At 37.0% G+C, this 24505-nt stretch overlaps 1 protein-coding gene across 2 annotated transcripts; it reads right to left on the reverse strand.

Annotated features, from left to right (window-relative positions):
* Positions 1-3980: 3980 nt before the first annotated feature.
* Znf260 (zinc finger protein 260) lies at positions 3981-24174 on the reverse strand. Of its 2 annotated transcripts, XM_048791178.1 has the most exons (4): positions 23728-24174; positions 22594-22658; positions 20899-21112; positions 3981-6368 (listed from the first exon to the last, which is right to left on the reverse strand). In XM_048791178.1, exon 4 carries the CDS (start codon positions 5774-5776, stop codon positions 4547-4549), a length of 1230 nt encoding a protein of 409 aa, XP_048647135.1. In that variant the 5' UTR covers positions 5777-6368; positions 20899-21112; positions 22594-22658; positions 23728-24174; the 3' UTR covers positions 3981-4546. The 2 variants fall into 2 exon arrangements, with proteins under 2 accessions (XP_048647135.1, XP_015352677.1); XM_015497191.2 differs by lacking the exon at positions 20899-21112.
* Between the last annotated feature and the right edge of the window lie 331 nt (positions 24175-24505).

Genomic DNA, 24505 nt, shown 5'->3' on the forward strand with positions numbered 1-24505 from the left:
GTGGTGGCCTTCCTCAGGCATCTCTGCAAATATCTTTTTTTTTTTAAAGAGAGAGTGAGAGAGATAGAGGTAGAGAGAGAGAGAATTTTTTAATATTTATTTTTTAGTATTTGGCGGACACAACATCTTTGTTTGTATGTGGTGCTGAGGATCGAACCCGGGCCGCACGCATGCCAGGCGAGCGCGCTACCGCTTGAGCCACATCCCCAGCCCTGCAAATCTTCTTATGGCAGCAGGAAAAAAACAGGTGGAAATGCCAAAGACAGTCTATCACACTCACCTTCCTTTCTTTCCCCACATCCCTTCACCTTGAATCCTCAAAACTGCATGCAGTGACACACTCCTGTAATCCCAGGTGCTGGGAGGCTGAGGCTGGAGGGTCAGGAGTATTTTATTTTGAGACAGGGTCTCACTGAGTTGCTTAATGCTTTGCTTTTGCTGAGGCTGGCTTTGAACTTGTGATCTTCCTGCTTCAGCCTCCTGAGCAGTTGGGAATGTTTTTTTTTATTTATTTATTTATTGTTTTTAGTTATAGATGGATGGACACAATACCTTTATTTTGTTTATTTTTATGTGATGCCAGGGACGGAACCCAGTGCCTCACACATGCTAGACAACCACTCTACCACTGAGCCACAACCCTGGCCCCCAGCTGGGAATTTTTTCCTTTATGTTTTTCACATGCTATTCTCTGGATTTGCTCTCTTTACAATATGCTTTGCCCATATAGAAATATTCTTAGGTAGAGCATAGCTGTAATCCCAATGACACGGGAGACTGAGGCAGGAGGATCACAAATTCAAGGCCAGTCTTGGAAACTTTATGAGAACCTGTCTCAAAATAAAATTAAAAAGGGGTTGGGGATGTAGCTCAGTGGCAGAGTGTCCGTTGATTAAATCTCCAGCACCACAAAAAAGAAAAACAAAAAACCCAGTAGCATCCTTAGATCTTTCATTCTTTAGTATAATAAAACTTTTTCAATTACCATTCAACTCTTAGCTTTTCTAAGCAAATATTAGTTTTTGTCACTGCTCAGATCAATTTTGTAGGTTTAGTATATTTAACTTGCTTTTTAAAAAAGTTGTTTTTTAGTTGTAGATGAACACAATACCTTTTATTTATTTACTTTTTTTTTTTTTAAGAGAGAATTTTTATTTATTTATTTTTTTAAGCTTTTGGCGGACACAACATCTTTGTTTGTATGTGGTGCTGAGGATCAAACCCAGGCCTCACGCATGCCAGGCGAGCACGCTACCGCTTGAGCCACATCCCCAGCCCTATTTATTTACTTTTATGTGGTGCTGAGGATCGAACCCAGGGCCTCTCACATGCAAGGTGAGAGCTCTACTGCTAAGCCACAACCCCAGCCCCCAAAATTTTAAAATTTTAAAAATGTCTAATTTCTAATGCTAATGTTGGTAATGTGAGGGTATTAAATTTTTTGATGTTTCAGTAAAAACTAATTCCAATTCAGAATATAAACGGAATGGTAGGATACTTAAATGTATGTGACCTAACCTGTTCCAGAAGTAAAGACAATGTACAGATTAATGTGACTTGAGTTAATTCAAATAATTGCATTTGTTGTCACCACAATATTAAAAAGTTATCTCATATTTGAACATATTAGCATTGAACTGAGAATAAAATCCATTATATAGTCATCCCTCCTTATCTGTTTCACTTTCTGCAGTTCATTACCCATGCTCAACCACTGTTCAAAATATCAAATGAAAAATTCCAGAATTCAGAAGTTGTAGATTGAGCACTGTTCTCAGTAGCATATTACATGTCCTCTCATTCCATTTGTCCACAGATGTAAATCATTGCTTTATTCAGTGTATCCATGTGGTATACTATCCACCCATTAGTCACTTAGTAGCATCTCCAGTTACCAGAATAACTGTTGGGTATCCCAATGTTTGTGTTTAAGTAAACCTTATTTTACTTAATAATGTAAGAGTAGTGATGATGGGAACCTGGGTATGCCAAAGCAAAGCTGTAGGTGAAAGTTCTCAAGTTAGTAGAAAAAAAAAAAATTATACACTGAGGTTGCTGTGCTCTACAGTAGATCATTGTTAATCTCTTATGGCACTTAAATTTAAAAATTCAACTTTTATGTTAGCTATGTAGAGGAAAATCCTAACACGTATAGATGTTAAGCTACATTCAGAGTTTCAGGCATTGACTGGGGGTTTTAGAATGTATCCCCCAGAAATAAGGGAGAATTCTATCATATGTACTTCATGTACAGCTTCTTTACCCTTCCATTTTTTTTTTTTTTTGTACCAAGAATTGAACCAGAGGCACTTAACCACTGAGCAACATCCCCAGTCCTTTTTGACTTTTTAATTTTGAGACAGGGTCTTACTAAATTGCTTAGGGCCTAAATTGCTGAGCCTGGCCTCAAAATTGTGATCCTCCTGTCTCAGCTTCCTGAGTTCCTGAGATTACAGGCATGCACTACCACAACTGGTACCACCTTCCTGCTTAAGAAAATAGTAGAAACAATAGAATGAATACATACATTACCACAACTCAGAATTAACTAACATTAGTCAGGTGAGGTGGTACACGCCTGAGCAGCTAGGCTGGCTGAGGCAGAATTTTGAGTTCAAAGCCAGGGTCAGCAACTCAGTGAGAGCCTGTCTTTAAATAAAATATAAAATAAGGCTGGGGATGTGGCTCAGTGGTTGAGTGCCCTGGAGTTCAATCCCCAGTAGCCACTCCAGCAACAAAAAAAAGAACTAACATTTTGTTACATTTACTTAGAATCTTTCTTTTTAATGGGAAATAGATTATTTTGATACACAACTAAATTGTTCTTTATTATGGTGGTCACATTTCCTTTCCATTTTCCTTTATGCTAGAGGCAACCATTTTTGGGGGCTGTTTATATATCCTTCTGATTCATTTTTAAAGAATTTTTTTGTAGTTGTAGATGGACAGTATACTTTATTTTTATGTGGTGCTAGGGATTGAACCCAGTGCCTCACACATGGTAGGAAAGTACTTTGCTACGGAGGTACAGCCCCAGCCCCTTATTTATTTCTGGGTCTGGAGATGTGGCTCAAGCGGTAGCGTGCTCGACTGGCATGCGTGCGGCCCGGGTTCGATCCTCAGCACCACATACAAACAAAGATGTTGTGTCCGCCGAAAACTGAAAAATAAATATTAAAAAATTCTCTCTTTAAAAAAAATATTTTATTTATTTCTGTGCTCTTGGGGATCTAACCCAGGCTTTTGTACATAATAGGCAAGTACTCTATCACTGACCTCTCTAGCTCCAATTCACTCTTAATAGTTTGTTTATACAAACCTGGGTATGATGGTGACTCATGCCTATAATCCCAGCAGCGGAGAAAGCTTAGCCAGGAGGATTCAAAGTCAGCCTCAGCACTTTAGTGAGGCCCTAAGCAACTTAGCAAGACCATATCTCAAAATACAGAAAAGGGCTGGGGATATGACTCAGTAGTTAAATGCCCCTTGGATCAATTCCTGGTACAGGAAAAAAAAAGTTTCACAAAAAAGCATTTATCTATAACCAACGCTTAAGGTACAGGGGTTGGTTAGTGTTGATTTTATTTAGATTCACAAGGGTATCTCTACAATATATTCATCACTTCAGTTTTCTTCATTCTGTATAATATACATACAAATTTAATTTGTACTTGACTGCTAGAGAGTATTCTACTCTATGACTATCACATTTTATATATCTATTTCACAAGCAACAGACATCTGTTTCCGATTTCTGGCTACCATTTTTCATGCTGCAATGAACAGACACATTATACTCCCTGTGTACATGTGTTAGTGTTTTGGGTATATGTATATATATTTAAAAGTAGAATTGTTGATTCTTCTGGAATATAATTTAGAAATTCTTTCCTACCCTAAGGTTTTAAAAACACTCTTGTATAAAATTTATATTATTGTTTTGCTTTTTGCATTCCAGCATTCAATAGTTTTGGATTTCATAATAAATAAATATTTTAATGAATAATGACAGAGGTCGCTTATTTTTCCAAATGAAGAAATCAATTACCCTGAGATCATTTTAAAAATAATCCCTAAATTTGGGATGCCACCTTTATGAATGACCAATTACCCACAAATTCAGGCTTAATGGATTCAGTACTCTGCCCCAACCTCAATTTTCTACAACTGCATCAACACCAAATACTTTGATGATTAGTTTTACAAAGTACACATATAGCAAAGCACATAACAAAAAAATAACTGTCTCTCAATTTCAAGTCCTTTTCTCTCATATAGTTGTCTTAATGTATCTCATAGGACTCCCAGAAACATGCTAGTTGGTCTCCATAACTGGATTCTAACTCAACAAGAATGCTCATAAAAGTACAATAATATTTATTGTGGAAGCTTTTTGCCCTGGCTACTTCTTATTAAACATCTTTGTATTTTGAGTTGCTGCAGGATTTCCCACATTTTGTGTCACTTTAATGTAAAATGAGTTTTTTGATATTATTAAGTATAATTCTGATGGAGTTTTTTCTATATCCAAGGCCTTCATAGAGCTTTAATGAGTATGAATTCTCTGGTGTCTAATGTGATGTGACTTCTGGCTGAAAGATTTCCCACATTCGCTACATTGATAAGGTTTTTCACCAGTATGGATTCGCATGTGTAGAGCAAGAGTTGAGAACTGAGAAAAGGCTTTCCCACATTCATTGCAACCATAGGGTTTCTCACCTGTGTGGCTTCTCATATGTACAGTAAGAGATGAGCTTTGACAGAAGGCTTTCCCACATATTTTACATTCATATGGTTTATCACCTGTATGGATTCTCACATGTACAATAAGTGATGTGATTCGAGAAAAGGCTTTTCCACATTTATTACATTCATAGGGTTTCTCTCCCGTATGAATATTGTGATGTTTAATGAGGTATTGCTTCTGCCTGAAGATTGTTCCACATTCATTACATTTATAGGGTTTCTCTCCAATATGAATTTTCTCATGCTCAGTGAGATTTGATTTGCCACTGAAGGCTTTTCCACATTCCTTACAACTGTATGGTTTCTCTCCGGTATGACTTCTCTGGTGTCTAATGAGGCTTGACTTCTGAATGAAAGCTTTCCCACACCCTTTACATTCATAAGGTTTCTCTCCAGTATGTATTCTCTGATGGATAATGAGGTTTTCCTTCTGGCTAAAGGCTTTCCCACACTCATTACATTTAAAGGGTTTCTTTCCACTATGGATGTTCTGATGTTTAATGAGGTACTGCTTCTGGCTGAAGGCCCTTCCACATTGATTACATTCAAAAGGTTTTTCTCCAGTATGAATTTTCTCATGCTCACTGAGATATGATTTTCCATTAAAAGCTTTGCCACATTCCTTACATGCATATGGTTTGTTTCCTGAATGATTTCTCTGGTGTTTAATGAGGATTGGCATCTTAATAGAAGTTTTCCTACTTTCATAAGATTTCTCTCCAGTATGATGTTTCTGATGAGAAAGGAAGTTTCTCTTTTGGCCAAAGGCTTTTCCACACTTATTACACTTATAGGATTTCTTTCCTGTATGACTTTTCAAATGTAGAGTAAGTGATGAGACCCGAGAGAACACTTTACCACATTCAGTACATTCATGTGATTTTTCTCCAGTATGCATGTTCCTTTGCTCTATCAAGTTTTCTTTCAGGCTAAAGTTTTTTTTACACTCGTAAGGTTTCTGATCAGTATGAATTTCATCATGCTGAAGTAGATCTGAATCAGGCTGAAGACTTTCCAACATTCCTGTCATGAACAGGACAATTCTCCTAGGTTTCCCTTTTTCCTTGTAGCTACTGAAATGCAGTAAGGATGAAAGCTTTTCCACGTTTCACTAAACTTGTGTGATTTCTTTTCAGTATTCTCAGGTATCTAACAAATTTGAGCTAATGATGGGAGATTTTTCTCACACTGATATATCCTGAGATGAGATGATTATAAAAAGGAATGAGATATATAGCATTCTCTTTGTATTAATGGTTCTTTCTTTCTTTCTTTTTTTTTTTAGTTTTAGGAGGATACCATATTTTTATTTTATTTTTATGTGTTGCTGAGGATTGAACCCAGTGCCTCATGCATGCTAGGCAAGCACTCTACAACTGAGCCACAACCCTAAGTCAATGGTTCTTTCTTATACTGCTTCTTGCATATTTAAGCATAAATTATGTTTCAAATTCTTAAACTGAGTCCCATACACAGAAGTGTAGTCTTGAAGAATCAATGCTGTGCTCCAAGGAAACACTATTTTGTTTCCTCAGTCTATATTTTCACAGAGAACAATGAGACTTCACTCTCAAGTCTTTCACGTTGTATCTTTATTTGTTTATAAACTTCTCAGGTTTATTCTAAAAAAAAAAAAAAAATCATCATGGAAAAACAGTTAACAAGTGCCTGTGCCTAGCATGTAGTAAGCATCTAATAAATTAGCTTATCATTATCAATAACATCACTAACTAGGTAAATTGCTTTTCAAAGTGAAAGCATAGTGAATTTTCCCACAATCATTAATATAATTTTAGAAAAGTGCTTTTAAAATAGACTATTCCAGAGTAGTCATCAGTATAAAAGTTCAAACACATATAACATTCATAGGTATATACATCTTTACTTTTAAATGTAACCCTACACACACCATGAACAGTAAAATAAGAGAAAATGTAAAAACTAGGCTTATAATGAAGGGCAAATAGAAGATTGGAAGAATGTAGGATAAGAGCAAAACATAAAATGAACAGAGAGAATATAAATAAGGCATTTATTTCTACATCTTAATGAAATTCCACTAAAATTAAAAAAAAAAAAAGGTGAAGGTAGGCAAATACAAAAACTAAAAGCTTGAGACCCCGAAGTGAACAAAGTATTGGGGAATTCTAGAAGGAAAGGAAATGGAGAACTACAACTCAAGGGGACGAGTAAATGTTTACATATAGAATAGGCTGGATTCCCACAACGTTGGTGGTTGCCAGGTATCTACAGATGAATGGATTCTTTTCTGAAAAAAGGATAATCCAAGGTTGGGGTTATGGCTCAGCAGTAGAGTGTTTGCCTAGCATGCATGAGGCACTGGGTTCGACCCTCAGCAACACATAAAAAATAAATAAAATAGGGGCTGAAGTTGTGGCTCAGCTGTAGAGTGCTTGCCTAGCATGTGTGAGATGACACTGGGTTCGATTCTCAGTACCATATATAAATAAGTAAATAAAATAAAGGTCTATCAACAACTAAAAAAGGGCTGGGGATGTGGCTCAAGCGGTAGCACGCTCACCTGGCATGCGTGAGGCCTGGGTTCGATCCTCAGCACCACATACAAACAAAGATGTTGTGTCCGCCGAAAACTAAAAAATAAATATTAAAAAATTCTCTCTCTCTCTCCTCTCTCTCTCTTAAAAGAAAAAAAAACTCTCTCCTCTCTGTCTTAAAAAAAAAAACTAAAAAAATATTCAAAAATAAGTAAATAAAAAAAAATAAAGGCATTAAGTCCAACTACAACTAATGAAACCCCAACAAAATAATTTAAAAAGAAGAATCATCCATGAGAATACTTATAGACACTATTTGGAGAAATATATATATATATATAAAAAAAAAAAAACCCTAGAGGGATTGGGGGTTTGTGGCTCAGGGGTAGAGCACTTGCCTAGCATGTGTGGGGCCCTGGGTCTGATTCTCAGCATCACATATAAATAAATGAATAAAATAAAGGTCCATCAATGTCTAAAAAACAATAAAATTTTTTTTTATAATTTTATTTTTTAATTTATTTTTATGTGATGCTGAGGATCAAACCCAGGGCCCCGCACGTGCTAGGCAAACGTTCTACCACTGAGCCACAATCTCAGCCCCCTGGGGGGAAAAGTTATTTTAAATTAAAAAAACAAAAACATAAAACAACACCTAGATTCCTAACTGATTGCTGCACAGTGAAGCTCACAATATAATTGGGCTATGTAGCTCAGTGACAGAGCTCTTGCCTAGCATGCATGAGGCCCTGGATTCAGTCCTCAATACTGAAAAAATTAAACATTACAATTCATATCACAAAAAGCCAAGAGAAGCAAAAGAAGATTATTATAGCAATGAAATATTAACAGGGTTCTAAAAAGAAGTGCCTTTGGAAATTAACTTTAAAAGTTTAATGCATTGGAAAAAAAAAAGCTTAGGAAATCTCCTGGAATAAAAAGAGAAAGAATGGAAGAAAAGGCAGAAAGTAATAGGGATAGATAGACATGAGTGATGGGAGCATGATATGAGGTTAAGGGAATAATTCTACAAACTGGGCCCACTGTGCTGACCCCGCCCCCAAATATTTTTGCTTTTTTGGTGATGGGGGGAGTACTGGGAAATGAACCAAGGGACACTTTATCACTAAAGCTTCATCTCCAGGCCCCACCTATTGCATTTGAGACAGGGTCTTGAGAAATTGCTTAGGTTCTCATTCAGTTGTCAAGGCTGGCTTTGAACTTGACAATCTCTTTGCCTCAGTCTCTCCAGCTGCTGGGATTACAGGTGTGCACCACCCATGCCTGGTTATGCTTTCACTTTGAAAAGCAATTTACCTACAGCCCTGTCTAGCTTAAGTGGGCAGGATATGTTAACTCTGGGGAGCCTTTTTATTGTGAGAGGAGGGAGAAAATACTTGGGATTGAACCCAGGGGCACTTTACAACTGAGCTGTATACACAGCCCCCCCCCTTTTTTTTACTTTTTATTTTGAGATAGAGTTTCACTAAATTGCTTAGGGCCTCTTTGCTGAGGCTGGCCTCAAACTAACAATCCTTCTGCCTTAGCCTTCTGAGTTGCTGTGATTACAGGTGTGCACCACCACACCCAGCTCCCTTTCCTATCCCTTCTAAAGAACCATGCCTGTTACACTGAGTGATATGTCTGAAATCTTTCTGGCATACTTGCAAAAATCAAGGTTTGAAGAGGGGCCATTACACTGCCTCAATTTCATGGAAGGCCCAGCTCTGTAATGAAAGGAATAAAGAGAGTAATGATTGGATGGTCCAACAACTATTAAGAGTAGAAAGGACATTTGAACAAAAATGAATGCAGGGGGCTGGGATTGTGGCTCAGTGGTAGAGCGCTTGCCTAGCATGTATAAGACACTGGGTTCAATTCTCAGCACTACATATAAATAAAATAAAATAAAGGTATTGTGTCCATCTATAATTTAAAAAAAAATTTAAATGAATGCAGGAAATTTTCAAAGAATACAAGAAAATCTTTTAGAATTACAGAGTGAATCTATGTATTGAACAGGCCCACTAAGTACAAAGAACATTCCATTTAAAAGGAATCTACCTTGGCTGGGCACTGTAATCCCAGTTGACTTTAAAGCTCCTACTCATTATACCTACAGAGTTGGACTTGAAGACCTTGAAATTGAACCCATCTATAACTGTATATCTAGAGACTGTGCTTTTTTTTTTTATGTAGTTGCAATTTGAGGCTCACATGTGCTAATCAACATAGTATATATATAATTGATGATCTACCCTCACCAAAGAAATAGACCCAAAAAACTATTTTTGCATTTAAACCTGGTTACTATAGTGTTTTAATTATCAATATTATCATTTCTGTGTAAAAACTGTCATTAGCATCAATTTCTGTTTTCATCTGTTTGCTTTCAGCAGGCCTGATATACGGATACCCAACTCTTCTGTAAAGAGCCTTTTTCTTGCTCTCTCCCAAAACATTTGTTTTTCATTCTTCAACATCATCCCGATCTTTCTGTCAGAATTTTATGCTTATTTTCTCATGAACCATATTAAGAACTGAGTCTGGTAAATGCACTGTCACTCATATTAATGCTTTAACTTTCATAATTTAGAGAAAAAAATGGCCTCAACCCATTCACATATCATAAGTGAAAATTCATTTAAAACAAATCATGGATCTAAAACACTACAACTATTAAAGTAAAAGAAAAAAAATGATAGATTTCATCAAAAGTTCAAAACTAATGCTCCTGAATTACAAGCAACAATAAATGTTGGCGAGGACATGGGGAAAAAGGTACACTCATACATTGGTGGTGGGACTGCAAATTGGTGCAACCACTATGGAAGGCAATATGGAGATTCCTAAGAAAACTTGGAATAGAACCACCATTTGACCCACTCCTAGGTTTATACCCAAAGGACTTAAAATCAGCATACTATAGTGAGGCAGCCACATCAATGTTTATAGCAGCTCAATTCACAATAGCTAAACTATGGAACCAACCTATGGTGCCTTTTAACAGATGAATGGATAAAGAAACTGAAGTATAGGGCTGGGGTTGTGGTTCAGTAGTAGAGTACTCGCCTAACCTGTGTAAGGCCCTGGGTTCAATCCTCAGCACTACATAAAAATAAACAAAATAAAGGCAATGTGTCCAACTACAACTAAAAAATAAATATCACCCCCCCAAAACCTGAGGTATATATACACAATAGAATATTATTCAGCCTTGAAGAATGAAATTATAGCATTTGCTGGTAAACGGATAGAACTGGAGAATATTATACTAAGCGATATAAGCCAATCCCAAGAACCAAAGGCTAAATGTTTTCTCTGATATGCAGATGCTAATTCACAATGGGGGCAGGGAAGAACAGAGGTATTTTGGTCTAATTCAGAGCTAAATGAAGGGAGGGGCAGAGGTATGGGGGTAGGAATGATAGTAGAATGAATTGGACATTATTACCCTAATGCATATACGATTACACGACCTGTACAACTCTACATCATGTACAACCAGACGAATAAGAAATTACACTCCAGGCTGGGGATGTGGCTCAAGCGGTAGAGTGCTCGCCTGGCATGCGCAGGGCGCTGGGTTCGATCCTCAGCACCATATAAAAAAAAGTAAAACTAAAGATGTTGTGTTCACCGAAAACTAAAAAGAATAAATAAATATTAAAAAATTCTCTCTCTCCCTCTCAAAAAAGTTACACTCCATTTATGTACTATGAATCAAAATGCACTCTACTGTCATGTATAACTAATTAGAACAAATAAAAGAAAAAGATGGAAGAACATTACAAAACAACAACAACAAAACTAATGTTCCTCAAAAACAGTGAAGAAAATGAAAGGGCAAGCCATAAGTTGGGAAAACTTTAATCTTGAAAAATACACAAACCAACCCTGGCTGGCTGCATGGAGGAAGGGGAGCAAAGCAATAAACAAAATTTAAAAGAATTTACAAAAAGAAAGCCTGCACTGCAGAACATTCTCAGCCAAATATTCCATGAGGAGGAAATGAAAAACAATGAGGAACATCAGCAAAGGGAAGAGCTACACTAAAGGAAAAGCCAATCAAAGAAGAAACCAAGTTTAAAAAAAAAAAACAAAACCAAAATGACCGGGAATACAAACCATATTTCAATAATAAACCTGAATGTTAATGGCCTAAACTCATTAGTTAAAAGACATAGACTGGCATATTGGATTTAAAAAAAAAAAAAAAAGACCCAACAATATGCTGCCTTCAACAGACTCATTGCTTAGGAAAAGGATGGGAAAAAACACATCACTCAATCACTCACATGGACCATGTAAACAAGCAGGAGTTTCCATGTGCATATCAGATAAAGCAGACTTCAAACCAAAGTTAGTCAGAAGGGATAAAGAAGGTCAATTCATACTGCTTAGGGAATCATACATCAACAAGACACAATAATAATAAATATAGATCCCCCAAACAATGCAGCATCCATATATATCAAACAAACCCTCCTCCAATTTTAAGAAAATATACCAAAACACAATAATACTGGGTGACTTTAACATACCTCTTTCACCACTGGATAGATCTTCCAAACAAAAAATAAAGACACAATAGAACTCAATAATACAACCAATAATTTAGACTTAACCAGCATATATAGAATACTTCATTCATCAACAAGTGAATATATTTTTTTCTTAGCAGTGAATAGATCCTTCTCTAAAATAAACCATGTTATTCCACAAAGCAAGTCTTAGCAAATATAAAAAAACAGAGATTCTATACTGTATTCTATCAGACCATAATGGAATAAAATTAGAAATCAATGATAAAATAAAAAATAGAAGCTACTTCAACACCTGGAGACCAAACAATAGCTACTGAATGACGCATGGATAACAGAAGACATCAGGGAGGAGATTAAAAAAAGGAAGAAAAAGTCAACAAATAAACAACCTGATATTTCATCTTAAAGCCTTAGAAAAAGAAGAACAAAACAATTCCAAAAGTAGAAGGCAAGGAAATAATCAAAATCAGGGCTGAAATCAATGAAATTGAAATAAAAGAAACAATTGAAAAAATTAACACACACAAAAAAGCTGGTTTGTTAAAAAAATTAATAAAATTGATAAATGCTTGGCCACCCTAAGGAAAAGGAGAGAGAAAACTCAAATTGCTAAAATTTGTGATGAAAAAGGAAATATCATGACAGACACTACTGAAATACAGAAGATAATTAGAAACTACTTTGAAAATTTACATAGTAAAATAGAAAATCTCAAATAAAATAGTAAAATAGAAAATCTCAAATACACGGACAAAATTTCTAGAGGCATATGATTTGCCCAAACTGAATCAGGAGGACATACACAATTTGAACAGATCAATTTCAAACATGGAAACAGAAGACACCATGAAAAGCCTCCCAATCAAGAAAAGCCTGGGACCAGATGGATTCTCAGCCAAGTTGTACACGACCTTCAGAGGAGAATAAATACTGATACTTCTCAAATTAGAAATAGAAAAAGAAGGAACCCTTCCAAACTCATTCTATGAAGCTAGTATTACCCTGATGCCAAAACCAAAGACACATCAAGAAAACTTCAGACCAATATCCCTGAAGAACATAGACCCCAAAATTCTTTTTAAAAAACAAAAAATTTATGTTTTAGGTGTAGATGGTCACAACACAATGCCTTTATTTTTTATGTGGTGCTGAGGAACGAACCCGGGTTCTGCCAGTGCTAGGCGAGCGTTCTACGGCTGAGCCACAATCCCAGCCCCATTTTTTTTTTTTATTTTTTAGTTTTAGGTGGACACAATATCTTTATTTTATTTTTATGTGGTACTGAGAATCGAACCCAGTGCCTCATGCATGCTAGGCGAGCATGCTACCACTTGAGTCACATCCCCAGCCCCCCAAAAATTCTTAATAAAGGCCCATGTGGTGACACATACCTGTAATCCCAGTGGCTCGGGAGGCTGAGGCAGGAAGATTGCGATTTCAAAGCCAGTCTCAGCAAAAGCAAGGCGCTAAGAAACTCAGTGAGACACTGTCTTTAAATAAAATACAAAATAGGGATGGGGATGTGGCTCAGTGATTGAGTGCCCTGATTTCAATCCCTGGTACCAAAAAAAAAAAAAAAAAAAATATTCTGGCAAATTGCATACAAAAACATTAAAAAGATAGTGTACTATGATCAAAAGGGATTCATCCTAGGGATGCAAGGTTAGTTCAACATATGGAAATCAATAAACGTAATATATCATATCAGTAGACTTAAAGACAAGAATCACATGATTATCTCAATAGATGCAGAGAAAGCATTTGACAAAATACAACACCTCTTCATGTTCAAAATACCAGAGAAACTAGGGATAGTAGGAACATATGTCAATATTGTAAAAGCTATCTACGATAAGCCCGTGGCCAACATCATTCTAAATGGAGAAAAGTTGAAAGCATTCTCTCTAAAAACTGGCAAGACAGGGATGTCCTTTTTCACCACTTCTATTCAACACAGTCCTTGAAACTCTAGCTAGAGCAATCAGACAGACAAATGAAATTAAAGGGACACTTATAGGAAAAGAACTCAAACTATCACTATTTTCAGATGACATGATTCTATATTTAGAAGACCAAAAACATCTACCAGAAAACTTCTAGAACTAATAAATGAATTCAGTAAAGTAGCAGGATATAAAAATTAATACCCATAAAGCAAATGCATTTCTATACATAAGCGATGAATCTACTGAAAGAGAAATTAGGAAAACCACCCCATCATAAGAGCCTCAAAACAACAACAACAAAAAAAAACTAAACTTGGGAATCAATCTAACAGAAGAGAAAGAATGAAAGAACTTTTGTTTGTGGTGACGGTGGTGAGGGGAGTGAGGGGAGGGTTGGGACTGTGGGGATAGGAAGGATGGTAGAATGAGACAGACATTATTACTCTCTCTATATGTGTGATTACACTACTGGAGTGACTCTGAACCATGTACAGCTTGAGGAATGAGAAGTTGTACTCCACCTGTGTACAAAATGTCAAAATGCATTCTACTATCATGTACAATTAATTAGAATAAAAAATAAATAAAAAATGCACATACACACTCAATTAAAAAAAATTAAAAGGACTGCCAACCCAAGTGAGAGTGCAAAGCAACCACAACACTCTCACATTGCTGGTCATAATGAAAAATGGCATAGCCACTTTGGAAAACTGTTCTATATCTTGATTTTAGCATTGGTTGTATGTTTATACACAATTAGCAAAATTTATCAAATATTTAAGGTGGTGACTTATTTTATGTAAATTATATTTCAAGTTGAAAAGGCAAATCCTTCTACATTAGTGCTCTACAATAATCATGAATGATTTAATGATAACCTAGTTTATGCTCAAGACTGCAGACAGGAAGGATAAAATGCTGCCTTTTCTCTGAGTTTCATGTATGTGGCAGACATCAAAATGACAATATGAATATAAGTTATTATACAATTACGATCCAAGTTGCTCAGAAGCTATGATATGTGATGGGAAGCAGAAACTGGAGAGTTCGGGCTAGAAGCAATAGGAATGTCTTAATAAAAATGAAGCTCAAAGTGGGGTACAGTAATGCTAGTTACTTGGGGGGCTGATACAATAGGATTATGAGGACAGTCTGGGCAATTCAGTGAGACTCTCAAAAAATAAAAATAGCTGGGAATGTAGCTCAGCGGTTGAATACTCCTAGGTCTAATTCTAGTACCACTAAGTAAGTAAGTAAGTAAATAAATAAATAAATAAAAAAGAAGCAGCTCAAGGTTAAATGAAGAATAGAACCTTATTAGATGAACCAAAAGTAAAGGTACAAAGAAGCTCCTGTCCACCTATGAAGCTCATGTCAAACCCATGAAAAAGGTGCAAATGATATTACTTAAAATAAAACAATAATTATAATCATCAACTGTGGTAGAGAAAAGATTGAAAATATACTAATATCCCCATTACCTCCAGTGGAGTGTAAATAGCTATTGCTAGCTGGAATGTGGCCCGGTGTAGAGTGTTTGCCTAGTGTGATGAGGTTCTGAGGCCCTGAGTTCAATCCACAAATCAAGGATCAAGACTAAAAAAATGTGGGGCTGGGGTTGAGGCTCAGCAGTAGAGCGCTCGCCTAGCACGGGCGAGGCCCTGGGTTCAATCCTCAGCACCACATAAAAATAAACAAATAAAGGTATTGTGTCCAACTACAATTAAAAAATTTTTAAAAAGTCTAAAAAAATTTATGAAAATAAAGGTAGGTAACCCAGAAAGCTTTCCAGATTTTTCAGAAGAAAAGACATGTTCAAAACAAGCAGAGTCAAAAGATTCTATAAAGATAAATATGGGACAGAATATAAAACACAATTTATAAAAGAACTGGGCTGGGGATGATGCTCCATGGTAGAGTACTTGCCTAGCATACATGAGGCCCTGAGTTTGATCCTCAGCATTATAACAACAAAAAGAACCAACACCAGCCATATTGTTCATGCCAATAAATGCAATTAGAGCAAATATGACTATAAAAAAGCACTATGATAAGCTATGTAGAGTATTCTCAGGCCCTATCCCACATCTCTTCTGTCAGACAAATCTGAGGTTGGGGTCCAAACAATCTGTATTTAATATGATTTACATGCCTGTGTTTAGCAATTCCTCATATTGCAAAATCCACCTATCCTCTCGCTACATAAGACACGTATCTAAAACAATATGTATTAGAGATGCTGAAAATAATATACAATGAAGATAAAATAAAAAAGATAAGATACAAAAGCACATTAATAATGGAGAAAACAATGGGGCTGGGGATGTGGCTCAAGTGGTAGCGTGCTCGCCTGGCATGCGTGCGGCCCGGGTTCGATCCTCAGCACCACATACAAACAAAGATGTTGTGTCCGCCGAAAAACTAAAAAATAAATATTAAAATTCTCTCTCTTTAAAAAAAAACAAACAAAAACCACAAATGGTAGCAACACCATTACACCCTGTTAAAAAAAAAATAATAATGGAGAAAACAATTTCTCTCAATTTATGAAATCAAATGTATAAGAACATATAAAAAATAAGAATATAAAGAAAAATAAGCCAAGTCCAATGGTTCATGCCTATAATCCCAGTGATCTGGGAGGCTGAGTCAAGCAGGAGGATTGCAAGTCTGAGGTCAGCTTGGGCAACTCAGGGAGACCCTATATTAAAATACAATAAAAAGGGCTTATGGACTAGGTCAATTCTAAAAAAGGACAGGCAAAATACTCTAAAAAAGTAACAGCAATTACAAAACAAAAATTAAAACTTTTTTTTTTTTTTAAAGATCTAATGATTTAAGCCAGGGGCAGTCACATGTACCTTAAATCCCAACAATCTGGGAAGCTGAGACAAGAGGACGTTAAATTCAAAACCAGCCTCAGCGACTTAACTAGAACCTCAGCAATGTAGAGGGACCCTATCTCAAATAAAAGTAAGTTTGGGCTGTGGTTGTAGCTCAGTGCTAGAGCACTTGTCTAGCAAGTATGAGGCACTAGGTTCAATTCTTAGCACTATATATAAATTTAAAAGAAAAAGAAAAAAAGAGTTTAACAAACTCTTTGGCTAAAAAGGATATTTTAATAAACTTCAAAATAATGACAAATATTACTCATGAAAACAAAGTACAGTAGAAACTATGGAACATATTTGAGCAAATGCTTAGAGAAGAACCTTTAGAATAAATCTTTCCAATATTTAAAGAAGAAATAACAACAAAAAGAAAATTAACAAAAAGAAATTTTAAAAAATTCATGAGTTGATTCTTCGGGAAAAATTTAAAAAGGAATAAAAGAATAAAAGAGAAAAAAAAATAAAAGCAAAAACCTAGTAAAAATTACCTCTAAAACTGAAAATGTAAACAAAAAGAAAAAGAAAGAACAGAGACAATTATATTTCATTAACCCTAAGGCAGAGATGACTTAACATGTGAATTTCACTAAAAATTTTTTTTAACTTTTATTTTATTTTTTTTACATAATTTATTTATTTATTTTTTAACCATATGATTTATTTTTATTTTTTTTAGTCATACATGACAGCAGAATGTATTTTGACATATAATACACACATGGAATGTACATACATCAATCATGTTGTCTATTCTATTCTGCTGCCCTTCCTATCCTCCCGACTCCTCCCCTTCTCTCCCATCCTTTCTCTCTATCCAATCTAATGTGACACACTTTTTTTTTCTTTTTCTCATTACAACATCATATATGTATTCTGTATAACAATGAGGTTCTCCGTCCATCTTCCATGCAACTCCCCTTCTCCCTCTTTTTCCCTCCCACCTCTCTTCCCTATTTAGTGGTAGTCTTCTTCTCATGCTCTTCCTCCCTATCCCATTTTGAGTCACCCCCCTTATATCAGAGAAGACATTCGGCATTTGTTTTTTAGGGATTGGCTAACTTCACTTAGCATAATCTGCTCTAATGCCATCCATTTGCCTGCAAATGCCATGATCTTGTTATTTTTTAGTGCTGAGTAATATTCCATTGTGTATAAATGCCACATTTTTTAATCCATTCATCTATTGAAGGGCATCTAGGTTGGTTCCACATTCTAGCTATTGTGAATTATGCTGCTATAAACATTGATGTGGCTGTGTCCCTGTAGTATGCTCTTTTTAGGTCTTTTGGGTATAGTCCAAGAAGGGGAATAGCTGGGTCAAATGGTGGTTCCATTCCCAGCTTTCCAAGGAATCTCCATACTGCTTTCCAAATTGGCTGCACCAATTTGCAGTCCCACCAGCAACTTTTATTTTTTAGTTGTGGATGGACACAATACCTTTATTTTATTTTTTCATGGTGCTGAGGATCGAACCCAGTAACTTATGCATGCTAGACAAGCGCTCTACCTATGAGCCACAATCAATTCCTTCACTAAAGTTTTAATAGATAGTAATAATATTACTATTGATTTTAAATTTCCCAAGTTACTTTTTTTTGAGGGGCGGGGGCTGTGCTGGGAATTAACCCACAGGTGCTCTATCACTGAGCTACATTACCCCAGCCATTTTTAGTTTGAGACAGGATCTCATAGCTGGCTTAGAACTTACAATCATCCTCCTACCTCAGCCTCCCAAATATCTAATTACTTAATATGGGAAAATATGATATACAACAGATCAGGGCTTAATGTACTATATTCCTAATAAGAAAATAAAAGATTACTTATCCTTTGTAATTAAAGCCCCTCATATTGTTATAGGCATTACAATCAACATCCTTCATACACACATTAGAACTGAATTTTTCACACTGTAAGTAACAAGGCTGAAGTAGCTAACATTATCTGAGTACCAGGTAAAATGGTCCTTTCAACAGTATTTTTCTTCTGGTTTAAAAAATATTTTCAAAATATCAATTAAAATGCTCTAAAGGAAAACAAACTCTTCATTTTATCCTGTGTAAATGATGACCTATTAAAATGGGTTGGGGAAGAAACCACACTACCTATTTTATAAAGAGTTTTACTAGAACATACCCAAATTCATTCATTTTCTTATTGTCTATGACTACTTCAGTGCTACAATGCCTGAGCTGGGTAGTTTTAACAGTAACCCCATGGCTTACAAAGTCTAAAACACTTATTGTCTGGCTCTTTATAGAAAGTTTGCTATCTCCCTGTTCTCAGTGTGTCCTCTCTTTTCCAACTGTCACTGTTGCCAGGCACGGTTGTGCACGCCTGTAATCCCAGCAGCTTGGGAGGATGAGGAAGGAGGACTGTAAATTCAAAGTCAGCCTCAGCAAGTTAGAGAGGCCCTAAGCAACTCTGTGAGACCCTCTCTCTAAAATATAAAAAGGGATGGGGATATAGCTCAGTGGTTAAGTGCCCCTGGGTTCAATCCTCAGTACCAAAAAAACCCCAAAAACAATAATAAACAAAAACAAACAAATGGCATTGTTAAAACAGCTCTAATCACAATTATTCACTAGGCAACCTAGAAGGACCCCTAATCCTTAAAGGACCTCAAAGACCAAAGATACCATACAAATCTGTACAATTTACCACATGACTGTTATATGACAAGAAATCAACTCCTGCATTCCTTAAACTAGTATAGTTAAGGTTCATTGTAGTCACTTAGCTTTACATAATTAGTACACTTATTAGTCCTGTCTCACTGCTTTACCCACCATGTCTCAGAGATGCCTAACAAATGTTAATTAGTGATCTGTACCTCTCTTTAACAACTGATTCACATATTTAACTCCTTCTCAACATCTCTATTTGGATGTCTACTAGGTATTTAGTTTACTTCCCCGAACCAATTGCTCCTGAATTCTTCTATCTTTAAATAGCAACCTAATCTCCCAGTTTCTCAGGCATACTTCTCTTTTTCTCAGATCACACACTCATTATACTATCATTTCTTTTTGGCTGTATCTTCAAAATATGTCCCAAATCTGGCCATGTCTCACCTCCTTGTTGGGACCACCAAGGCCTAAGCCACATTATATCTTGTCTAGATTATTTACTAGGTTCCTCATTGGTCTTGCTACTTTTGCTTTTATGTCTTCACAATTCTCAACAGAGCAGTCACAGTAATATTGTCACAATAAATCAGGTCACTCACTGCTCTACCTAGAAGCCTTCTTCTATACTTACAGAGAATCGAGGGGCTATAAATAAGGAGACATACTCTGAACTTCCTATCAAGTGTATGTATTAAATTTTAAGAATTATATTATTTCTTCTTAAAAGTAGCAGAGAAATGATCTAGTAGGATTAGTAATAAGTTCCAAAGTTGTAATATTATTAAAAGTCAAGAAGCAAGGAAATGTTAAACTATAATGACTCCAAGTAGGAAGACAAAAGGAAATGAAACTAATGGGATAAAATTCAATTCTGAGGCACTGAACAGTGAAAGGAGGGCAAAAAGACAGCAGTTAAATTGTAAAGAAAAGTATCTACACACTAGTTTTTATTAAAAATATTTTTAGTTGTAGATGGACACAATAACTTTTTATTTTTTTAATATTTATTTTTTAGTTATAGTTGGACACGACATCTCTATTTTATTTATTTTTATGTGGTGCTGAGGATTGAACCCAGAGCCTCGCATGTGCTAGGCGAGTGCTCTACCACTGAGCCACAAACCAGCCCTACACACTAGTTTTTGAAGAACTGAATGCTTAAGGAAATGAGTCTAAGTAACCAAAGAAAAGTGAAAAATGGAGAGTGTCAGTGAAAGGAGAACAAGTATGACAGAGGCTATAAAACTCAAGAAAATTGGCCGCGGGTGGTGGTGCACGCTTGTAATCCCAGTGGCTGGAGAGGCTGAGACAGGAGGATTGTGAGTTCAAAGCCAGACTTGAGGCACTAAGCAACTAAATGAGACCCTGTCTCTAAATAAAAATACAAAATGAGGCTGGGGATGTGGCTCAGTGGTCGAGTGCCCCTGAATTCAATAACAACAACAACAAAAAAATCATAAAATTAAGGCTATAATTGAGAGACTAGTCTCTAAATTAGAGGTTAGAGAGGCAACAAATCTTCTAGAATCCGAGCAAAAGGAAGCAAAGAATCTGGAAACCCTCCCTGAATAACTATAATGAGCCTTTATCTGATTCATAACTGCCAGGTTCTCACTCACCTAGAGAACTCTTTATATTTCTTCTCGATCATCCATTGATCTTTTTGTTTTAACTGGTGACTTTAAACTTGTAAAGAGACAAAGTGACACAGAATCTGCGATTATGGTTGGGAGTCAAAGCAGCATGCTAGAATTCAAGCTGAGTTCTTAAAATCCTCAAAGGTTTTCAAAGATAAAGAGAATGCAGCTCCTGGAGATTCATGAAATATCTGGCCTGCAATAGATAACAAGGTTACTATGGTTTGGCTATGAAGTGACCACTCCCCCCAATAAGCCCTTGTGATAGACAATGCAGAAATGTTCAGAGGTAAAATGATTAGATTATGAGAGCTGTAGCCTAATCAGTGAATTAATCCACTCAATGGATTAATAACTTGAAAGGATTACTATACTGGGTAGTTAACTGTAGGCATGTGGGATGTGGCTGGAAGAGATAGGTCACTGGTAGACTGTCCTTAGGGATTATATTTTTCACTCACGGCTCCTCATGCCCTGTTTCCTAGGTGCCAAGGGCAGAGCAGGATTTCCTCTACCATGCCCTTCCCCCATGATGTTCTACCTCACCGTGGGCCCAGATCATTAGAATAAGGCCACCATGAACTGAACCTTTGAAACCATGAACTAAAATAAAACTTCTCCTCCTCTAAGTTATTCTTGTCAAATATTTTAGTCACAGCAATGAAAGCTGACTAACACATTATGATAAGGCTTGGGCACGTATACATATTAAAAGTACTTATAATTTCCATCTCAGGCTAAACCCATTATTCCATTTTAAAAAGTTCCACATATGCTGGGTGTGATGGCACATGCCTGCAATCCAGCTACTTGGGAGGACGAACCTGGAAGATAACAAGTTAAAGGCCAGTATGGGCAATTTAGGGAGTCCCTGTCTCAAAAAATAAAAAGGGCTGGGGGTATGGTAGTGCACATCTATAATCCCAGCGACTTAGGAGGATTCCAAGTCAGGATTAGCAACTCAGCGAGACCTTCAGCAACTTAGACATTATTTCAAAATAAAAAGTAAAAAAGTCTGGATATGTAGCTCAGTGATAAGCACCCCTGGTTCAATCCCTAGTTGTATAATATAAAACAAGGCTCTACATATTTCAGATAAGGAAAACAGAAGATAACTTATTTTCAGAAACTATGAGTCTGAATTATCATAGTCTTCAGAATCACAACCTCAACAGGTTTTTAAAAAAATATACATATTTTTAGTTATAAATGGACACAATACCTTTATTTATTTATTTATTTATTTATTATGTGGTTCTGAGGATCAAACCCAGTGCCCCACATGTGCTACGCAAGCACTCTACCACTGAGCTACAGCCCTCTCAACAAGTTTTATTAAGCAGGTATCACCCCAGGCCTTGCTCTTGATTGAAATCAAATTTTTGGGTACCATTAACAACATTTCTCTTATAAATGTGAAGTCACCAACCTTGAGCAATATGGACAAAATATTAAGGAAATTATTCTGATAGTATTCATAGCTCAGAGCTCTTAAAAAGTTTAGAGGCCTAAGTTTTATTAGGTTAGTTTACCCTAGGAGAAATTAAATGTAGTAAGTGTCCCATAATTATATGCCCATTCACTGATTCAGCAAATACATTTATCTAGTATATGTTATGAAGAAAACTTGATTTTCAGTTTTTAATGGGTTATGATGGAGAAAAAGGTCAAACTTACTCAGAGGCTTTTCTCCTACTCAGATGGTGAGAGCCTTAAAACCTGGCTTGACAGTGCTATGAGTGCTGAAACAGAGAATACAAAAGGGAGAATGAATGGAGGCAGATTGTAAGAGGCAGATATCAGTAAAATATTTTGGATGTAAAGACTCTGAAATTCCTGTGCATAAAAATGGACCCCTAATACTGGAATTGTTGCTGCTGATTGAGTACTTTGAGGTGAAAAAGATGACCAAGGCCAAAAATGTAGGAACACCAATAACAGATGGACAAGGAGAAATAAGACCTGCCTTCTTTATAGCTTTTACTAGTTTTTTAATATTTCAAAACTATTGTTTCTTTAAGAGTTTTTGTACCCTGGTACTTTTTCATTTAATTGAGACTATGGGTAGAAGAAAATTTGTTTCACTACATTTACATAGGTTATTTGGTATGGGGAAAAACTGGTTAGGACTCAAGACTTCCCTGCCCTTTGTGACAAACTAGGGAGTCTTAAACAGGTTCCTTGACCTTTCTTCACTAAAGGCAGGACAACTAGCTTTCCAATTCTGTGCTGTGCAAACTACCTTTTAAAGCTATTCCTTAATTCAAGACTTCTCAAAGCAGGTCTACCAAAGTTTCTCCAAAGTATTAAGAAATTCTTACTAGGAATCTAAGCACCCAACAGCACATTATTCTGAAATATTTTTTTCTTTTTTAAAAAGGTAATGTTGATTTCATCTTCTACTCCACAATGGGTCTGTTTTTATATGACACTTTTAAAATTACCAACTTAGTTCCTTGCCCTTTCCCTTTCTTATTTTCCAGAAAAGCGCACCTTTATTGTTTTAGAAACGAGAATAGGGAGGATTAGCGGTTAATTTTCATCCTCACGAACTTGGAACTATTTCCAACTCTGCAACCCCAAACTAACCCTCACACCCTTGGTCACCCACCCTCAAATACATCCCAGATTCCTCCAGCCCCCCCTGCCCCCATCCGCAAAAGCTCTGAACTCAGCAAGTAACAGGAGGCGACATCTGTCACTTCTGCCTCCCCAGGCCCTTCGCAGGCGCTGCGAACCCTCCCCTAAAGCCTCCCTGGCCGGGTTCAGGACTTAGAAACCCAGGTCCTACCAGGCCGAAACCAAACTCACCAGCAGACAAAGACGACGATGGCGAGCCAGAAGTTCTGCGCCTGCGCACTCCTGAGGCGGGTTAGCGTTCCCAGAGGGCCCCTGGGCTCCGCCACGCCGGGCTCTGAACCCGCCAGGACCAACTGATTTTGGCGGGTCGTCTGCCTTTTTTTTTTTTTTTTTTAACCGTGGATTACATTTCCCATTAGTTTCGGTGGTTCGAGTAGCCTTTTCCGCGAACTCTTTCTGCCAGAGCTTGTGGGACTGTCTCCCCGGTGGCGGGGTGTAAGCAGACCGAGTCTCAGGACTCAGCTAATTCTACCTGCGTTTACCTCCGGGAGAGGGCAGTGGTGTCCCAATAATAAGCGCAGCTCGGACAGGGTGGCCCAACATTAAGAAGGGGCTCCTGGGGTCTTCCAGGCGCAGTTCGGTGATGTAGCAACTCCCTGGACGGCTCGAGCCTGGCGCCCTCACGTCTTTCGCGGCGCGGCTCCGAACTACATTTCCCAGAGGGCGCTGGGCCCTTGGCCCCTGCCCCTCCTCGCTCGAGCCTTAGTGTCTGAACCGTTGTCTGCAGTTGCAAGCCGACGCGTTCCTGGGGAGGCCAAAGATGGAGTTTACAGCCCGGGGCGGGGATTTAGAACGAGCCTTAAAGCCTGTTGGGTGAATGCGAGATGATCTGTTGTGAAGTGGTGTGATACTTATTTATTTATTTATTTTCCCCCAGCGTGGCTGTAACACCCTTTGTGCGGATGTGAGAAGTATTATGTGGGCGTGCTTTAATTTAAGTCCCTTTGGT

This window comes from Marmota marmota, unplaced genomic scaffold (assembly GCF_001458135.2).
Source record: "Marmota marmota marmota unplaced genomic scaffold, marMar, whole genome shotgun sequence".
Classification (NCBI taxonomy): Eukaryota; Metazoa; Chordata; class Mammalia; order Rodentia; family Sciuridae; genus Marmota; species Marmota marmota.